This window comes from Rhyacophila brunnea, unplaced genomic scaffold (assembly GCF_057557595.1).
Source record: "Rhyacophila brunnea isolate RB1 unplaced genomic scaffold, BYU_Rbru_1.0 scaffold_24, whole genome shotgun sequence".
Taxonomy (NCBI): Eukaryota; Metazoa; Arthropoda; class Insecta; order Trichoptera; family Rhyacophilidae; genus Rhyacophila; species Rhyacophila brunnea.
Genome location: NW_028232904.1, coordinates 27602730 through 27623575, shown reverse-complemented (window position 1 = coordinate 27623575; position 20846 = coordinate 27602730). Strand labels below are relative to the sequence as shown.

The 20846-nt window shown below is 34.5% G+C and overlaps 1 protein-coding gene across 9 annotated transcripts in view; it reads left to right on the top strand.

Moving 5' to 3' along the window:
- The window catches only part of LOC147069268 (uncharacterized), a 171959-nt gene that overhangs the window by 121851 nt on the left and 29262 nt on the right, over window positions 1-20846 (top strand). For all 9 annotated transcript variants that reach the window (XM_085951137.1, XM_085951135.1, XM_085951136.1 and 6 more), the window contains 3 exons: window positions 12391-12503; window positions 13101-13264; window positions 17142-17268. In XM_085951137.1, the coding sequence (XP_085807263.1) occupies window positions 12391-12503; window positions 13101-13264; window positions 17142-17268 (404 nt within the window). The remainder of the gene's footprint in view (window positions 1-12390; window positions 12504-13100; window positions 13265-17141; window positions 17269-20846) is intronic.

Sequence of the window (20846 nt, the reverse complement as noted above, 5' to 3'; positions counted from 1 at the left end):
AAAAGAAAATATGAACCAAATCAATCTATTACCTGTAGTTTTCACACGCTACTGTATAGGTCACAGTGGCTAGAGATGGAGATAAACTATTAATGTTTGACATATTATTAAAATATAGAGCACACTAAACTTAATCATTCATACTTAGGTATTTGTTTTCGTTGAATTAATGAAACAGTTTTCAGATGATGCTGGTTAGTTTTTAAAATTCGATCAAAACCAAACGATAATAAATTCTAATGGATTTAAGGCGATACTAATAATTTTCAACTATAGGCGCGACGAAATTTTGGACTCGCTGGCACGTCTTGGAGACCGAACGTCGAGGTGTGAATACGTCAATTTGTTTCGTGATGGCGATGGGGTATTAATTCTTAAATCTTGTAAAGATGACTAAAAACGTTACCCGTTTACTTTAAAAAGAAAACATGTCAATGAATATATTATTATTGTTACTAATAGAACAATAAACAGAACATTAAATGGACGAATGTTGGATTTATATGACAAATTATATTTCGTTCGGCATCGTCATTTGCACCCGCGACCCGCAATCCACGCATCGCCTAGCCACGATTTTTTTAGACCATGCCTCAACTGAGGTTAACTTAAGTTTTGCACTATTCCGTTTGAGTCGTTTTTGCGTACAGCGCCTGAAGATGCCGAAAGGCGAAACCCAGGTCGCAAAAAACGATTTAAATGGAATAGTATAAAACTTAAATCCATTAGAATTTAAATTCAAATTTCATCAAGAACCTACCTTCGGTCAATAGTGTTAATAGTACATACCATAATAATATAGATGTGTCGCTGAGTTTCAAAACCCGTTATAACACTTTTTTGAAATAATCAAGATATATATCGTTGGATTTGTTATTAAAATCTATAGATGAAAATTTTATCGCCTCTTTCAAAATCCGCTACGATTAATTGTCATTTATGAAACAAAATCAATGTGTCTATCAAATCCCAATATAACACTACTGAAACATTCAAAAACCTTTTTAGTTCAAAAAGTTTTTGTCGATTTTCTCAACATAATGAAAAAGTTTTATAGCGGGTTTTGAAACTCAGCGACACATATATGCTATGGGCGATCCGACAAAAATAGTGCACTTTTTCAGTCATACTTATTTGTTTTGATTGAATTAAAAATATACAATATTATACATGGTGTTGGTTAGTTTTTTTTAAAATTCATTACGTCTTGCCTATATCAAATCTAATATCTAAAATTATGTATTGTTTAATGACATATGTTTAGATATTTTATAGATAAATGAATATTTTGTTACTATTATCTACTATGGCTTGGATTAGGCATGGTTTAATTGAATTTTAAAAACTGAAAAATACTATCTACACATTCTAGTCTAAGAAAGTTTAATGTGCACCATTTATAAAGGATTTTAATATCCTACCTCCACCCTTCGCCACTGAATCAGGTCAGGAAACACAACATTAATGGGAACTGGCTTACTAAATCGGTGCGGTATCAGTTTTCAAATACCATTAAATTATACGTAATTTTAGGTATTTTTTAGATGACGAATATTTTTTATTTCTTACGGTTTCGTTAGGTAGGGTTTAATTGAATTTTAAAAACTAACCGACACCATCTGCAATTTGTATTCGTAGAGTACAATGATAACATAATTATAATCACAAAATATGACCTCCGCAACCAAACCAAATATGATTGGGATTTTTAAAAACTATTATGGTTTGGCTTAGGCAGGGCTTAAAATTATTTTTTAAAAAAGTGACCAATATCCTACTGTCTCCAATTTATTTGTATTATTTGTTCAATGTCAGTCAAACGGTCGGCCTAAAGATAAATGTCTTAAAGACAAAAGTGATGAGGAACTGTTTTCGGACCCTGCGATTATATTATGTATTAATGGCACCCAACTCGAGCAAGTCAGCAGCTACGTTTATCTCGGACAGCATGTGCCCATAGACGGAAGCATGCACGATGAAATTGCTCGAAGAACAAAGCTGGGATGGAGTGCTTTCGGATGTCTGAATAGTATCTTGAAGAGTGACCTACCATTATGTCTTAAGCGTAGGGTGTTCAACCAATGTGTGCTACCCGTGCTTGCGTATGGCTGCGAGACGTGGACCCTCAACACGAGAGACGTCCAAAGGCCAAGAGTCGCACAGCGAGGCATGGAGAGGTGTATGTTGGGCATCACGCAAAAGGACCGTAAGAGAAACGAATGGGTTAGGAAGCAGACAGGAGTACGCGATGTAATAGACGTTGCCAAACAGCTGAAATGGAGATGGGGGGCCACATTGCTCGCCGAAAGGACGGCCGCTGGACAAATGCCGTCATCCAGTGGTACCCAAGGGGCACGAAACGGCCACTGGGTCGCCCTAAAAGCCGCTGGATTGACGAACTGGTAAAGTTCGGCGGAAATACGCAGCAGCGAATGACACAGGACCAAGAGAGTTGGAAGAAGCTTGGGGAGGCCTTCATCCAGCAGTGGATTGATCCCGGCTGATGATGATGATGATGATTTGTTCAATAAAAAAAGTATGCCTGACAAATTTTAGTTTGCGCTATTTATGTTGGGTATCCACAGCCTGCTTCTACCCTTCAACATGGATGAGAGACCTGATCTATTTTTGTACTGTAGGTAGGTATATTATATTTATTCAAATGCAGTATGTATTTATTCTGTCGATCTTTTTGATCTCCCAAGTTAATTGGCGCGGAAATATTTATTTTACCGCGTTTTTAAAAAATATTTCTCAGACTTAGGGGCCTATTCAATTCGCAGTCTCTATTAGCCCTAGATTGGTGACAATGTATTCGCGTATGACTTGGATAGATAGGTATTAAAAGGTTTGTGATCCCTTCAGAACGTAGGTACTTTACCTCGATGCATTGAATGCGGGCCGAACACCAGTCGGCTGATAAGAAAAACGTTCAGGTTTCAGAAAATTTAAATTACCTACCACCTATTTAAAAAAAAAAAGTGGTTTTACGAACGAGTATTCAAGTAAATAATGTACTACGCCAGAAAGTTGAAATCATGATAGTTGAGTTAGGCTTATGGTAAATAGGATAATAATTACTATTATCAACCACCTTAGATTTCCGAATGGCTTTGTATGTATGGCTTTGTTGGTTGGGTGCAGACGTGCACACAGAAAAATCCTTTTTGGGGTCCATTTCGAATAAATATCTATAACATTTTTTATTGGTTTTTAAGGCGATGGGAGGGGGCGTAGTCAACAAAATCTATCGGACGCTACTATCTTCCACACTAACTCTACGCCCAGTCACACATTGAAAATCGTCTCGACTGGAATAATAGTCATAAATCAAAACTGAGCGCAGCATGCAACTTTCTTATGTGCGTATAGCAAGGCCGTGCGAGGACAATGGTCACTCCGTAAACCAAAATAAAATAATGACGAAGTCCGACATTTCGGGATTATACCTGCGTTGCATGTCGGGTGAAAATAGTTGCATGTGCCTCCAGATGTTTTTTTCAAAATATAATGTTTTCTACCAGCAGTGTGCGAAGGTTCATAAGATAACGTGTGTTTTGTATGTATGTACTCGACACGTTGCGAGCGGACGAGTTTAGATGTGAGAGCCGGCTACCTGCTACTTATAGCTTCATTCCCCACACCCAGACACTCTGTATTTTGGGTCTAATAATATACATCTGATAAGCAGCTCATCTACGATATACCTACTTATAGCGAAGTGTTGAATCCACGCGTGATTAACGCGTGGCCTATAGGTCATAATCACTAGGATTGTTAGTGTCCGTTTGTGTCATCCTCGCTTTTTTGTCTTTAAAATATGCAGCATCACAATATTAAACCAAAGATTGCATGCCCTAGATACGTGCACCACAGTGGTTAAAGGTCTTGCGTTTCATAGAATACTGTTATATATAATAACCACTTTGTAGATATACAGAATTGACCCCGAGTGATATCCGTGTTATTTGAGATCACTTAAAATAACATAAATGTGGTATCGTATTAACTTCTTAGAATTAATAGCCCTGCTGGCCGGCGACGTGTTAGGTACATCGTCTTATGAGTATCGTGTAAAAAACTGTGTCATATTGTAAATTAAACTTTTTTTTAAATCGCTCATCTGTCATGTTTCTTATTATATATATATATATAATTATAGCATCGGTAAATACTTAGATGCTTAGTTGCACACTTACATAACTAATAATAAATGCATTTAGGTGACATAAAATGTGCATTTTATGTAAAATTATGTATGTAGGTAGGTACCTACTGTACTTCAATAGGTAGCCATCGCTAATGATACACAAAAACAAAGTTTCCCAATTTTTTTTTGTCACGGAACCCCTTTATATTTTATACAACAACGGAGATCCTTAAAATTTTAGCGAAATAGGTATTTTTTTAACTTGCTTGACACCTCAAAATTACAACAGGCCAAAATAGAGAAAATAAATTATTAAAATAAACATATTTTTGTAGTATGATATTAACTCAGGTAGGTACCTAATACATAATAAATTAACTTTTCGAAAAGCTTTGAGACGAGTAATAAACATCTGACCTGAATGTATATTATAACCATCACCGCGATTTCCTAACTATCGACTCGTGTGGCACCAGACGACATGACGTAATTGTGACGTCAGCCAATACACATTCGAAGCATGCCGCCCGCGCGCAGTGCCCACCGTAGATATTATTACGATGAAACACCTATATGTGTATCAGTGGCGAAGGGTGACTTTTGGAAAGAGGTAGGCTGTGGAGATATGATAAAAAGAGCACACTTGTCAGGTATACTTACGAGAATAGTACGATATTTACTACTAATGAATAGGCACACACTAATAAATGATAACGACACACTAATTCAATGAAACTTCAAAAACTCATTGACGACATAAAAATGAGCGATGTGTTTAAATTACGTATTTTTCAAAACATGTATACGCATCAAAAATCATTAGATAAAATTTATTTTTATTTTTAAAAACAATCTATACTTACTTATTTATTAATATTCGATTAAACGCCGTTGAAATTATTATTTTAATTATCTAATTATTAATGATTTTGGACAAAGTGCGCAGTCGTGACAACAATATTATGCGCGAATGTTTTAGGCTCTGCGAAAGGAGCTTGCCTCATTTCGTACAAATCAGCAGACTTGCTGAGGTTACGAGACGTAAAGTCCATACGAAAAAAACTCAGAATTATTTCAAACATAATCGGAAATTTATTTACCGAGAAGTCGCGGCGCGGCGTTTATTATTTAATTTACGGCGCGGCGCGCTGTGGTTTTTTTAATACCTTTGCAGTTGTTTTGTAAACTGTGTAATACTGTAATACATTCCTACATATGCGATCTCGTTGGCAAAATAAATTATTGTTATATAACATAAAATAATGAAGTGATTAAGTATATAAATATGTCAATATGCAATTAAAAAATATTTTTCTTAAGAAGGTAGGCTTTAAATAATCGCCTAGTATGGAGTCTTCGCCACTGATGTGTATGGTGACAATGAATAGCGCCGCTATCGGAGTAGCGTTATATTCTCGAGCGCTATTATCACTCCGGTAGTACGTCACAATGATGTCATATGACGTCATGTCGACCGGGCAGCTGGCACTCGCAAGTTCTAACATCGGGGCCCATGGCCCCCACAAGGGGGGCTGACAGGACTTTAGCCTGGGGGCCCGGGCTCATGGGGGTGGGGGGGGGGCGGTGTGGCGAGTCGACTAAATAAGTGAGATAAACACATCACAAATTTGCTCTAATAGTAAAAAAAGTCGCCTGCGGCTCTATTTTTCTTTAATTAGATACAGTTATATTTTAATACACTTATTATGTGATTGTGCGATGAAATGTTTAATTGTGTCATTACTAATTGACAACTCCATAATTAAAGTGGAGGTACGTATTAAAAATACACTAAATACCCTTAAGGCTATACCTCAGTTGAGGCACGGTCTAAAAAGATCGTGGTTAGCGATGTGCGGATTACGGGTCGCGGGTGCAAATGTCGCATGTCAAACGAAATATAATTTGTCATATAAATCCAAAATCTGTCCATTTAATGTTCTGTTTATTGTTCTATCAGTAACAATAATAATATATTCATTGACATGTTTTCTTTTTGAAGTAAATGGGTAACGTTTTTAGTCATCTTTACACGATTTAATAATTAATACGCCCGTCGCCATCACGAAACAAATTTACGTGTTTCCAGCTCGACGTTCTCTCTCCGAATGGCAGCGGGTCCAAAATTTCGTCGCGCCTATAGTTGAAAATTATTTGCCGTTTCACTTATGGATCACCCTAATTTTACCGTGAACGCCATTTGGAAAACGCTACTGTAGAGCGTCACGCTGCCTTTAACCTTGGCGATAGGTAGGGTCCTACAAAGATCCTAGCCTTAGGGCCCGCTTCAGGATGTGGGGGCCATGATTATAACTAAGGGTGTACCTACGAGTTATTGCGAGCTATCGCACCCAAAAGTGGTTATCAAATGCGCGTGACTTAACGGCTGTATAACTATTATTAAGATTGTTAGTATCCGTTTGTGATGCTGCCTTGTTTTGACACATCGGAATATTAAAAAAAAAACATTGAATGCCCTAGGCCTGGTTAAATTACGGCCCGTCAAGTGTTTCTGTGAGGTCCGCGAACTTTAATCGTATTTCTGAAAAAAGTATAGAACAGATAATAAATAGAATACCGATAGGCCATATTTAATACGCCACATGGTGAAGCAGGATTTTGAATGTGTGAGTGTCCTACGAAAATGAAGCACGCATTATGCACGTGCAATGGTGTGTATAATACACCAACATTAAATGAGCGTAAATGCATAAACCGAGAGCAGTTTTCACTATTCGACGTAAAATGTATTATTGACACGTTTGTAAGTTTATCCCGGATTCTTCCTTACTCGAGTCGGTTACCCGCTATCGCCTTACCCGTTATGTATTTCAGTTCCCATTATTTCTGAGTTCCCTGATTTTAACGTATTTTTATAAATAAAATTTGATACATGAATTGCATCGTCGAGAAGAAATCAGCAAATTTTACAACACTTTTAATTTGGATAAACGCGAACAACAAATGTTGGTTATTACAACGTTTTTATTAGCTCGTATTCTTGTTTGTCCGGTGGTTGTTTGTCCAGTACAAATCTTCCAATCGATTTTTAACTAACTTCCCGACTAGCTAGACATTTGTAACTTTTAGAATATATCAGAACACGATGCCAATGCATTCTTTTAATACTTTTAGCCATCTTTAAGCAGAATTGAATTCATTTTCAGTTAATTCTGTTTTGTATGAAAAGTTATTTCAACACCATTATTGGTTGTTAGGGGTCTAAGGTCCTAGCAACTAAATTATTAATATATAACGTGCGTTACTATGGAAATCAATATGACATGTCAAGTACAAATTTTTTTTGATCGTTTGAGCTAATCAAGTCAAGTTTATATGGTTTAACAGAATTAAAAAACGTGGTATATAAAAAGTTCTGTTTATCTTGTAATTATTGTTTGATCAACTTACAAATGTCAAAAAACTTTTTCAATTATAAATGTCAATAAAAACCCTTTACGATCAAGCATTACCGATGAATATAGTTTAGAAAGTAGTTTTAAGAATCTCAACTACAAAATTAACACATGAAATTTAAAAAAAAATGTAAAATAGTTTCATTCTTCTCATTAAATCATTGGCTATTAGAGAATCATTTATTTTTTTAAGTTGCAATTCCTTTTTCATGATAATAAATAGTACCTATACCTATGTCTAAAAATAGTATTTTACTTGCGGCCATTTTATATTCCTAATGTGGCCCTTCATCCAAAAAGTTTACCTGACCTGCCCTAGATAATTGCACCGATTTAGGGTGCCACAGTCCTTGCGTGTCGTAGGAAACCCTGAGTTAGCCCAGTCCGCTGAAAAGCCTATTTGACAGAAAATCATCCGAGTTACGATCCTCAGTCATGCGGTTCTGACGAAAACGAAGAAGTACCTAAATAATTTGTATTTTTTCTGTTTCTGGGGTTGCCCGGATTCGTACCTGCCATCCCTTATGTGCATGCCTGACTCAATGTATATTTTAAACAAGCTGTAGGTAATACTATTATGATAGTTTACCTTGAATTTACGTAATATTTGAAATATATTTCCACCACTGAATACAGGCAATGTTCTTAATACCTCCAATACAACAAATGAAACAAAATAACCTATCTATTTAAATGTTTTCCTACACCGGAAATTGAAAAACAAACGGATGCCCATACCATTTTTACTCTACCTGTCCGTTGACAATAAATATAAACAATAAAAAAACTAACAGGTAAGTTTCTAACAAGACAGGTAAATCTTGTCAAATTGTATGTCAAAATAATGATTAGTATAGTGTTGAGACAAGAGACAAACCCCTGGCGCCGGGTATTTATTGTAACAGTTTGGTCTAGGCATAAGATTTACAGTTTTTTCTTCATCTCTTGTTTGCGAAAGTAATGAATGAATGGACGAAACGTTGTCAATAATGAATTTATTTTCATTCTAAGCTTACCTGTCGTAAAACTTGAGACAAAAAAACAATGCGAAACAAGATTAGGAACAGATAACTGGATATAAGAAAACATACTACTTATACGATTTTCTAACATGATACCTATGTGTAGACTACTTTTAAAGTTGTATTGTTATGAGAATTTTCAAAATTGCAGTGATTCGAAACCACAGAACAAATTAATAAATACGTGTCCGGAAACTTGTACGTGTGCAGTTCGCCGTATCACACTTCACCGAATAAATATTATATCGGAAATATATGGCCATATATTAAAGACCGTCCAACCTCTTTGGGTCGTATAGTACTGAGTTAAAATTCATGTCTAAATAAAACACGGTTCTTGTCGGTTTACACTTTACAGGAAGCAGCAAACAAATTTATAAATGTTGTATCGGAAATATATTGCCGTATATTAATGACATCCAAATTCATTGGACCGTATAGTAGGTACTGATATAAAATTCATGTCTAAATAAAACAGTTTTTGTCGGTTTACACTTTACAGGAAGCCAGCAGCAAAAAAAAATTGAAAATAGCCTATATGCTGGATTATTTGTTAGGTTAGGTTTGGTTTTCATTCATGAATTCATGAATTTTGCCAAATCAGCTATGAAAATTGAATTAATGTTCATATTGAATCTAATAATATTGGAGACCGTATAGTTTAATTACGTATACAGTCATCTCTCTCCGATAAGAAAGCTCACGGCGAACTGTATTACGTTAAAATGTTTTACGTACAATTTACATGTAACCTAATAATTAATATAATTCAGATTGGCTATACACCCCAATACACAACATTTTGAAGCAGGGTTTTGAATGTGAGTGTCCTACCAAAATAAAACACATATTGTAGGCGTGCAAAAGTATATGTTGCAATCTTCAAATACACCAATATTGAATGAGAGTCTGTGAACCGTAAAACGTAAACCGAGAACAGTTGGCAAAACGAAAGACAAGTCTAGAATGACGTTTTCTTGACACGTGTTTAAGTTTATCCCATATTCTTCCACACTCGACGTCGGTTGCCTGTTACTCCACACCCGATAGGTATTTCAGTTAACATTAATTCTCTGTTCGAAACTATAAACATACGAGGGTATGGTTTCCTGTTTTTCCACCCTCTAGATGCTTTTATGGATACCTTGGATTTATTACTAAGGTTTCTTTAATAAAGACTTTGGCACGCAAACTACTTGATTTGATACAAATTGATTTTTAAAAACAAACCAACACCATTTGTAAATTGTAGTCTTAGTTCAATGAAAGCAAATACGTATGACTGACAGAGTTTAGCGTGCATAGGGATTGCAATACCGGTATTCAATTATTTATCTTTACCGAAATACCGGTTTCAAAAATCCAAAATACCGGTATTTTCGGTATTAAGAAAGTTTTTGAATATTAATTAAGTTTTTTTTCATTACTTACTACTATACTGTACTTAATATTAAATTTAGTGTTAAGATTAATGCTGCCGAACCGCAAATATATTGACTGAAACCAACAAAAGTTAAATAATAATAAAAAAATCCCTCAAATTTCGTAATAATTTCGAAAAAGAATACATTCGTGGCAAATATTTCCAATTATTCTATAAATTGATCCAACATTAATAGTGCATCCAACAAACGTTGAATTTGAGAGTGATTTTTCTGTATCTCGACTTATAGTATTAATTTGTAAGAATTTGGTTTTTCCGACCATGTCCGATCCTAATAGGATCATATGTGCCTCCACAGAGTAGAGGTTTGTATTAACAGATTTTATTTTTACGAAAAATGGATGTTAGCCACTTGCTCAACGTATTAGGACAATACTCTGAGTAATGCACAAATTGAAAAACAATATGTGTACTTGCCAGACCCAGGATTCGAACCTGAGACCCACGGCGTGATAGTCCAACGCTTAAGCCGCATAAATATTATGATCCATAAATATTTATAAAGGTCAATAAGGTAGGTTCTTTGGTTGCTAGAAAATAGTGTTTTCGATAGATTTAATAGCTATATTTATTGATAAGTACTTCTTTGTCTCACTATAATACATTTTTACGAATACCGGTATTGATATATTCATTCGGTATTGCAATCCCTAAACAGCCTTCCTCTACCCTTCGCCACTGGTGTCAATAGAATCATAACGATACATTTAAAAAGTGACAAGCGAACTAAGTGACAATGCTGAACTTTATAAGCAGATAAGTCGACTTAAAATAACTATATACGTATCTACTCAACTCGTATCTGCAAAACAATTGTCCAATGATTTGTGTTTGTATGTCAAAGGTTCAGAACAACTGGAATAGATACGGATTATCTTATCACAAAACTGCAGTAGTCGTTTACCTCTAGCAGTAGTTTATCTTCTTAAACCAATTCATTCATTAACTAGTAGGCAATATAACTTTATAGCAGATTCCTAACTGCTATAATTAAACCATTATTTTAATTGATTTTTCGCTTTTATTGACCCAGTGAAGTCCTTTGAGAGTAGGCGGGTAATGCATTGCGTAGTGGCGTTGAATGAAGGAACGGGTATAAAATATTACAACTTTTGTAAGCAGTGTCGTTTTTTTTCTTTAGAAAGATTAGATTTTTCCATAGAAAGTGTCCTTGCAACGTATGGGGTAAGGTAAACGGAGCCATTTCGCCGTGAGCTCATACGAAAGAGATGAAATAATTACAAGATAAAAATAACTACATTTTTAAATTTTCTGTTGAATCATATAAACTTGACAATTCTATGTATTAATAATTTAGCACAAATGAGGCAATTTTGCAACAAACAAACAAATATAGAATACTGAAATGTAATTTTGATTTCCATAGTTAGTAACGCACGTACCTATATATTAATAATTTAGTTGCTAGGACCACCACCTAGCAACCAATAATAGTGGATTGGATTACGGATTTCTTCCGAAATAACTTTTCATACAAAACAGAATTAACTGAAAATGAATTAAATTCTACTAAAAGATGGCTAAAAGTATCAAAAGAATGCATTGGCACCGTGTTCTGATATATTCTAAAAGTTTCAAATGTCTAGTCGGGAAGTTAGTTAAAATTCGATTACAAGATTTGTACTGGATAAACAACCACCGGACAAACAAGAATACCAGCTATGATAAACGTGGTAACAAAAAAATACGCGTTGCTCGTGGGGCATTGCAGACAATAATGCTCAAATTTTATTAAATTCAATATGAACTTTAATTTGATATTGATTGCTTTCAAATATCTGATAATAACGCTATCGTTATTGTTATCAGATATTAAATTTGATGTTCGATTTGATATTTTACCTAACCTAACAAATAATCCAGTATATCGGCTGTTTTCAACATTTGTTTGCCGCTGGCTGACAAGAAAACCGACAAAAACCGTGTTTTATTTAGACATGAATTTTATCTCAGTAGGTACTGCACGACCCAGAGGAGTTTTTAATATACGACCATAACAACATTTCACGGTGAAGTGTGATATGGCGAACTGCATACGTACAAATTTCTGGACACAAGGTTTTTCTACTCTTTTTGCGTTTTATAGTGTACCATATTTTGGTATCTGCTACATTGTGCAGGTACCAAACTATTTATCAATATACTAAGCAGCATATATTATAAATTATAATACCGACAATTTCAATTTGAAGCGCGGCGATAATTTATTAGGTCTCTAAATCGCCGCGCTTAAATTAATAGTTGCCAGTATCTATCCCTGTTATTATTTATATATCCTATATATATATATATTATATGTAAGTATTTAATCATATTTTCTCTCTCTTTTTATTGCAGTCCACAATCCACATACAGCCGGGCTGGTGGTGGCTATCCTGGAAGTATGCAGTACTTTGGAGGCAGCCCTGGACCCGCAGAGCTAGGATCTTTGCCACTATGGCAAACACCAGGTATGTTAAGAGCATACATAAGTGAAACGGCAAATAATTTTCAACTGTAGGTGGGACGAAATTTTTCACTGGTCGCCAATCGGAGACCGACAGTCGAGGTGTAAGCACGTCAATTTGTTTTGTGATGGCGTCGGAGGAATATATTGTTAAATCGTGTAAAGATGACTAAAAAACGTTACCCATTTACTTGAAAAAGAAGACATGCCATTGAATATACTATTATTATTACTAATATAACAATAACATAACATAAAATTGACGCATGTTGAATTTTTATGACAAATTATATTTCGTTCGGCTCGCGTCATTCGCAGACCATGCCTCAACTGAAGTATAGCCTTAATGTTATAGATTTGGCATTAGCATATAGATAGCAGATATTATTGTGGTCAATGTCCACGGGCGCGAAACCCAAGAGATGCAGGTTCGATTCATGCGAGATTTTTTCTATTTGTTATAAGTTATAATACATTTTCTCAGAAGTGTTTTCAAAATTATGTATGTTCAATACTTAGAATATTACATTCTTAAATCTTGTGAATTATTCGTTGAATAAAAAAAATAGTTAATTAAATAATTGAATTATTGTTTCAATAGGTGGCCTCTCGTCGGACGACTACTCAACAGGTGGCGGTAAATCAGCTGGAGGTGGAACTCTACCAGCGTTTTCCCAACGTTTTGGGGATCGTTTCGTCGGACACTCACGGCCATCTCCAGCTCCGCAGCCGTCATACACACCTCAGCCAGCGTATGCCACCCAGGTCAGTATTAACCTTTTTTCATCTTTTATTAGGTTACATGTAAGTTGTACGTATGCAGATTATCGTGGGACACTTATTCGTGCGCCGCAGTACGTGAAACATGAGTTCAAATAACATTTTATCAAATAACGAGTTCTTCGTTGGACATTTCACCGTGGAATACATTTGTACCTATCTTACAAAATGCGGCGATAGTTTTCAAATTGTACTGTTCCAATTAGATTAACTCTAACATAACCTAATCTAACCTAACTTAACCTAGTAAAGACATCTCATAAAATTCGCCACATGTTGTAGCATACGTACAAATATACTCCACGGTGAAATGTTTAACGAAGAACTCGTCATTTGATTAAATGTTATACGAACTCGTGTTTCACGTACTGCGGCGCACGAATAAGTGTCCTGCGGTGAACTGTTTACGTACAAATTTCCGGATACGCTTTTATTAATGTTACAATATGCACCCACGGTGGGCGCGCGGCTTAAACGCCGGTCTATTGTGTCGTGGGTCCCAGGTTCGAATCCCAGGTATAAGTGGCAAGTACACAATATATTGTTTTTCAATTTGTGTATGAGTCAGCGTATGGCTGAGTATACCTAATAGGTTGAGCAAGTGGCTGACATCCATTTCTCGTAAAAACACAATCTGTCAATGCAAACCTCCACTCTGTGGAGGTCCATATGATCCTATTAGGATCGGACATGCTCGAATTGATTGAATGCATCTGGCACGGGCGCGCACACAATTGAGAACTGAAAAAAATACAAATTACTTATCACACATTTGTTCTTCATCAGCATCTCATGACAAAACAGCCTTATCAACGGGTTGGCTCCCACTCCTTTTGTCATTCTACGACGCGCAAGGCCTGTGGTCACTTGCCAATAAAATAGCCGATATACTGGACTATTTCGAGGGCTCAGTGTCAAACAACACTATCTACAAAAGTGCAAGTTTACAGGAGAGCCAAAATTCGTTATTTTAGATTCTTGTTACTCAACAAGGGAAATGTTTATTTAAAACCTAATGTTAATATTTTATAATTTATTGTGTCTTGTACATTTATCTTGCTTATGATGATGTTAAAATTTATAGGGATAGTTTTAAAAAAATATGAAAACAAGGGTAACTTATGTTGTTAGCGTTAAACTTTACTGACGATTTAATAAGAAATTAGAAAGATTGACATAACGTTGTTTGACTATCATGTAGCCGTAAATGTAAAATAACGTTATCTCAAAAAAAAAAAAAACACTTTTTTGTAGATAACGTTGTCTGACTTTAAGCACTCGATTTGTTAGGTTAGGTTAGGTTTTCATTTTTGAATTATTCATGAAATTTCCTCCTGGCTTCCTGTAAACCGACTTGAACCTAAAACAATTACAAAATACGCAATAAAAACTACCGAAATACAAAGGAAAGACAGTAGAAAATAAGTATATAATTAAATTAGAAATACATACAATTTGTAATTTTTTCATCTGATCTTCCGATAAGAAAGTAATGTATGTAATTTAAGACTTCTTAGGTGTTTATTTTATTGACAGTATAGTAGTCCAAACGCTTTGGTAATAGTAACTAATAATATATCGTAAAACATTCGGTATAAAATAAACTTACATAAAACAAGATTTATATAAGCATATATAGGAGGTCATTTCTTTTATTGTTATTGTGTTTATGCGGTTTTTAATGTTGAACATATAACCACATCCGCTAAAACTGTGGCGGGAGACTTCGTACTATAATACAACTGACCGACCAGCCAAACACATGTTTTTTTTTTTTTTTTTTTAATATAACTAGGTAGGTACATAATTATAATAAAACGTATATTTACATAATATTATGAATATCAGACATGTATACTAACCACTGTGTAGCAGCGGCGAAGGGTGGAGGTAGGCTGTTAAGATCTGACAGAAATAGTGCACACTAAAATTTCTCAGTCATACGTATTTGTTTTCATTGACTACAATGTGCAGACAATGTTGGTTAGGTTAGGTTAGGTTAGGTTAGGTTTTTTTTTTTTTTATGACATAAAGGGTACCTTGCTTGCTATGTACAAGGTTTAGGATCTGGAAGAGTAATGATTTTACTTGGAGCTAGCTTTTGTGTGAGGAACGGCTTGACTTTTGGCTATGGCCTTGCTGGGAACTTCTCCGCATTCGCTTTTGAGACATAGGGAACCATAGAAACCTATGTCAGAGAAGACGGAACTTAAGCTTATTAGACACTTAAGGGACCTTCCAGCCATCGCATGATGGTTGGCTTTTTGTTCTTCTATCTATCTTTCCCATTCCTGCTCTGTGATACTTACTCCTTTATTCAACTCTTTTAGTCGCCTAACTATCTGAACAACAAACCTTTCAAATTCCTCTGCTGCTTGTCTGCTTCTGAAAATGTCATGAAAATCTATCTTTGCAGATTTAAGCGCCATTTGGAGCTTGTGTCTCAGCAAGTCAAACATCGGGCATTCCCTCAAAATGTGAGGGACGTCCTGCGTGATGTTACCATCACACTGACAGCCGTCTGCTTGACTCACTTTGAATCTGCAAAGGTATTCATTGAAGGCTCCGTGGCCGGTGAAGATCTGCGTTGTTTCGAAGCTCGGCTTAGAGAAATAGGTTAGGTTAGGTTAGGTTTAAAAAATCCATTTAACCCTGCCTAACCAAACCACAATAATTTTGGTTTGGCGATCCGCCAAAAATAGTGCACACTTTTTCTACACAGCCTACCTCTAATACTTCTGGGCAGTATGGAGTAGGATATTGTATTAATTTTGGTTTTTGCGGGAAACGCATGTTAGTCTCTTGTTTAATCTATTAGGGTCAATAACCTGGGTCTGGAAAAACAACATGTGAATTTTCCAGACCTGGGATACGAACCTGGGACGCACGACATTATACCTAATATCAATAATACCGTACGGTTATCGACGGTGTGAATGTATATTTCTATTACTATGGTATTGATTTTTTATATAATTTTAATATCAATACTATCGACCGGAGGTACCTAATTGATGAAATTTGAATTAAAATTCTAATAGATTTAATATTTTACTTTGTCTGTGGTCCCTTTTGAGTTTGATGTGGCCCCCTGAAAATGTGATTATTAGCTTGTGGTCCCTCTGAAATCTCATATGAGAATTTCCGGTTGAGAATTCCATAACATTAAGAAAAAAATTACTTGGTTCTCAATCGGTCAGGATAATATATAATAATTACAAGATAAAAATAACTTTTTATATATATACCACGTTTTTAAATTTTCTGTTGAATCACATAAACTTGACAATTCTATGTATTATTAAATAATTTTTTTTGTACTTGATAGAAATACTGAATGAATATTATAGAATACAGAAATGTCATTTTGACATTTCATATTGATTACCATAGTAACGCACGTATATATTAATAATTTAGTTGCTAGGACCTTAGACCCCTAACAACCAATAATGGTGTTGAAATAACTTTTCATACAAAACAGAATTACCTGAAAATGAATTCAATTCTGCTTAGAGATGGCTGAAAGTATTAAATGAATGCATTGTCGTCGTGTTCTGACATATTCTAAAAGTTTTAAATGTCTAGCTAGTCGGGAAGTTAGTTAAAAATCTTGGACAAACAAGAAAAAAATTGTACTGCTCAAGAAAAAATCTGTACCGGACAAACAAGAATACGAGCTAATAAAAACGTGGTAAAAAATAATATCTCTTATTTATGGGGATATTTCATCCCTCCTTTTAGTGCCACCTTGTTCATATTATGTTTTCAAAAAGTTCTGAATATCGTAGCCAATATTTTCATTAAACAATTGTCGGTATTTCAATTTTTTTTTTAATTGTGCCAATTTATTTGATTCCAGGCTGAATTATGGACGAGTGGCTACGGTGAAACCGGACTGTCATACATGGATTCGGGCAGAGCCGGGTCTGGTGGACCCCCAAGATCAAGGACCGCTGCTTTATCTGCGGCAGAGTCGCTATCTGCAAGTAAGTACAAATACTCTAATATAAAAAAAAATTCCATGCTATTTTTAGATATATTATAATATAATAATATCATATTTTTCCTTATTTTATCTGGGAAACCACCCAGTCAGTGGCAGGGTTATTTCCAAATGTGTATTATTATCAACTTTTAGGTGGTGACTACATAGGCCTCTAAAAAGGAGAATTTAGTGGAGATAATTATTTTACAATTAGATATATATATTAATGTACCCAATTTATTTAACCTTGCGCGCACACAGAAAAATGGTTAGAGGGGACAATTTTGAAAAAAAATATCCACAATATTTTCTAATTGATTTTTAAGGCGTCGTGTGGGGGCGGGGTTAATAAATCTAGCACTGCCACTGACTTCCACATTTACTTCGCCTCTAATACATCTGGCGTCTTATCAATTCAATCGCGGAATTCGTTTCCAGATACATTCCCCATACCCAGACACTCGCCCACCGGTATAACTGAGGGTATAACCTACGAGTTAGGTTATCAAGTGGTTATCGAATGGGCGTGGCTTAACGGTAATAATTATTAGGATCGTTAATGTCCGTTTGTATTGCCCGCGCTTCTCTTTTAGACATGCCACTTCGATATATTAAAATACATGAGGCGTCTAATTCCAAAAAGAGATAAGTCCACATTTGGTCAAAATCGAGAAAAAATACGCACGTATTCTTTGTATAATTTTACACAATATGTATTGATTTATAAATTCCAAAACGCGACATAACCCTACGAAAAAAAAAGTCTAGATTTATTACAAAAAGCGCCGCCAAAAAGTCCGTTCTTCATATTATTTAAAGCTTGGTTGATTTCGCGCGTGTTTAAGTCAACCAATAAGGGAACGTTCAATATTGAAAAGGTCGTCTCCCATGCTGTAGCATCTGGTAAACTCATGACAGTGCCACGGAAATATGTGCCTTATGCGGAGTAAATTAAAAAGTGAGCTACAAATAGCGCTATGTCTAATTTTATTTTGCCTATATTTATTACATTTAAGAGTTTATCGGCTGAAACAAATTGTCATTTGGTTCTAATTTCGACATAGAATACAACGGAAAAAATAATCTCACGTTAAAACAAACAATTGAAGCTTGAAACATAAAAACGTTGTTTCCCGAAAATATTGAATTGACTTGTCGCTTTTTGTAATTAGACGCCTCACATATTGGATGCTCCAGATAGTTGCACTGGTTCGATAGTATACCACGATTATTCCACTGAGGCAGGTTGTCGTAGAATGCTGAGAGAAATAGGGCCAATCCACTGATAAGGCTGTCCGAGTAACAATCCTCAGTCATGAGTTACTGATCAATAATTAATAGTCTTACTAAAATATAATGTATATATTTATCTGTAGGTACCAATAAGAATTAACTTATTTAGGTTGTTTCAAAGAACTCCCTTCTAAAATATTTCAAAGGCGAGTTAGAATAATTATGCATTCGGATGCCGAAAAGCAAAAAGGGCGTCTCTCCCTTCACTTACATATCGAAACATTCACATACAAAAATATAGATACAGTTTTGAGAGGGTTTTAGATACATTTTAAGTTTCATTATTTTATATTAATAGAGTTTTTTTTTCGTATTGTTGTTGTCTTTTAATCAATAAATTAGGACCGGTTTCGTCCACCTCAGAGAGACATTTTCAACCGAATACATTTTTTTTAAACAATATTTATCAAACAAAATCCAAAGCGACAGAAATAATATAACAATAGGTACATATTATTTCGTTATATTATTTCTGTCGCTTTGGATTTTGTTTGATAAATATTGTTTAAAAAAAATGTATTCAGTTGAAAATGTCCCTCTGAGGCGGACGAAACCAGTTATAATTTATTAATTAAAAGTGGAATAAGTACTACAAAAAATGCGTTTTATTAAATTAAACAACAATACAATGCAGTTCCACCATGAATTGACAGTTAACAAAATAAAAGAAATTAAAGATCTTTATTCACCATTGTTTTCAAAGAGTGCCGATTGTGCATTTAAAAACATGGAGACAAGTTCTTTTGCTTCTTACCTACAAATAATAATGCGGTGTCGATTTTTATCTTGTCTCTCTACGATATTTTAATCTTTTTCAAATTTAATTCAGAAAAAAGTAATGCATGAATTTACCAGGTAGGACTTAATAGGGTTTGCAACACCGAATGAATAGATCAATACCGGTTTTTCTTATTGAATACCGGTATTCGTCAAAACATATCATAGAAAAAAAGAAGTACCTATTAATAAATCGTCACTGTTCTGGCAGAAGACACTAATTCGAAAAAATGACATATTGAGTTTGTTATACCAAAATGTTCCTTATTTCAAACTTAACCGTCTGGAAACCTTTTTAATAACCTTTAAAATTTAGTCATCCTTTTTACGATTACTTAATAAACTCACATGATAGACCATTTCAAACATTTTAACAACTTCAAAGTCAATTTACTCAAAACTAGTATTCTCCAGTTAGTGTGTTCTGCCAGAACAGAGACGAAATATAACTATTAAAATCTATTTAAAACACTATTTTATAGCAAGCCAAAGTACCTACATTTATTATGTTGATGTATAATATTTTTATAACTGCTAATTTTTACAAATATTATAAGTTTGGGTACAGAAGAATCTCTCTCAAATTCAACGTTTCAAAGTTATATAGTAATTGGAAATATTTGCCATGAATATTTTCGGTACTGTTCGGTTATCAGGAATACAGCGGAAAACATATTTTGAAAATCGCCGATAAACTGGATTATTTGTTAGGTTAACCTAACCAAACCTAACCTAACCTTACCTCACCCAAACTAACAAATAATCCAGTTTTTCGGCTATTTTCAAAATGTGTTTTCAGCTGTATTCCTGATAACCGAACAGTACCATATTTTCTTTTTTTTTTTTAATTATTGAGTGATTTTGTTTTAAAGTTATTTAACTTTTGTTGGTTTCAGTCAACGTTATCCATTAAATTAAATATAAAATATAGTTGTCAGTAGTGAAAAAAACATTAATTTCATTTACGAAAAACATAGAATATGTGTATCTTACCTAATACCGAAATTACAGGTATTTTTGAGTTTTAAAACCGTAATTTAATAATTGAAAACCGGTTTTGAAATACCCGTATTGCAATTCCTAGGACTTAATCACTATTATTGTCACTATGTTCATTAAAATGCATACGTTAAAGAACACAAAAATATAGGTACCTGTCTACCGTTTTAACATCGGTTAAATACAATAAAATGAAAAAAAAATAGTATAAGGTCACGGTCAGTGTGATAAAATTTAAATAAAGAAAATATTGTAATTATTATTTCAATGTTTAATCTCCATTGTTTATTTTTAATAATAATTCAAAATGTTTTCTGTTCAAAATGACGAATAAATAATAATACCTACACATAAATATATATTTTGTTCAATTGAATATTTAATGGTCTTGCCACGTAGGCATTTTATTAATTAATTATAAATCTATTTGAAAAAAAAACTTTAATGTTGTTAACTGTCAATTTTATTCTTGGTAGAATGACATTGTATTAATTAATATTATATAACTCC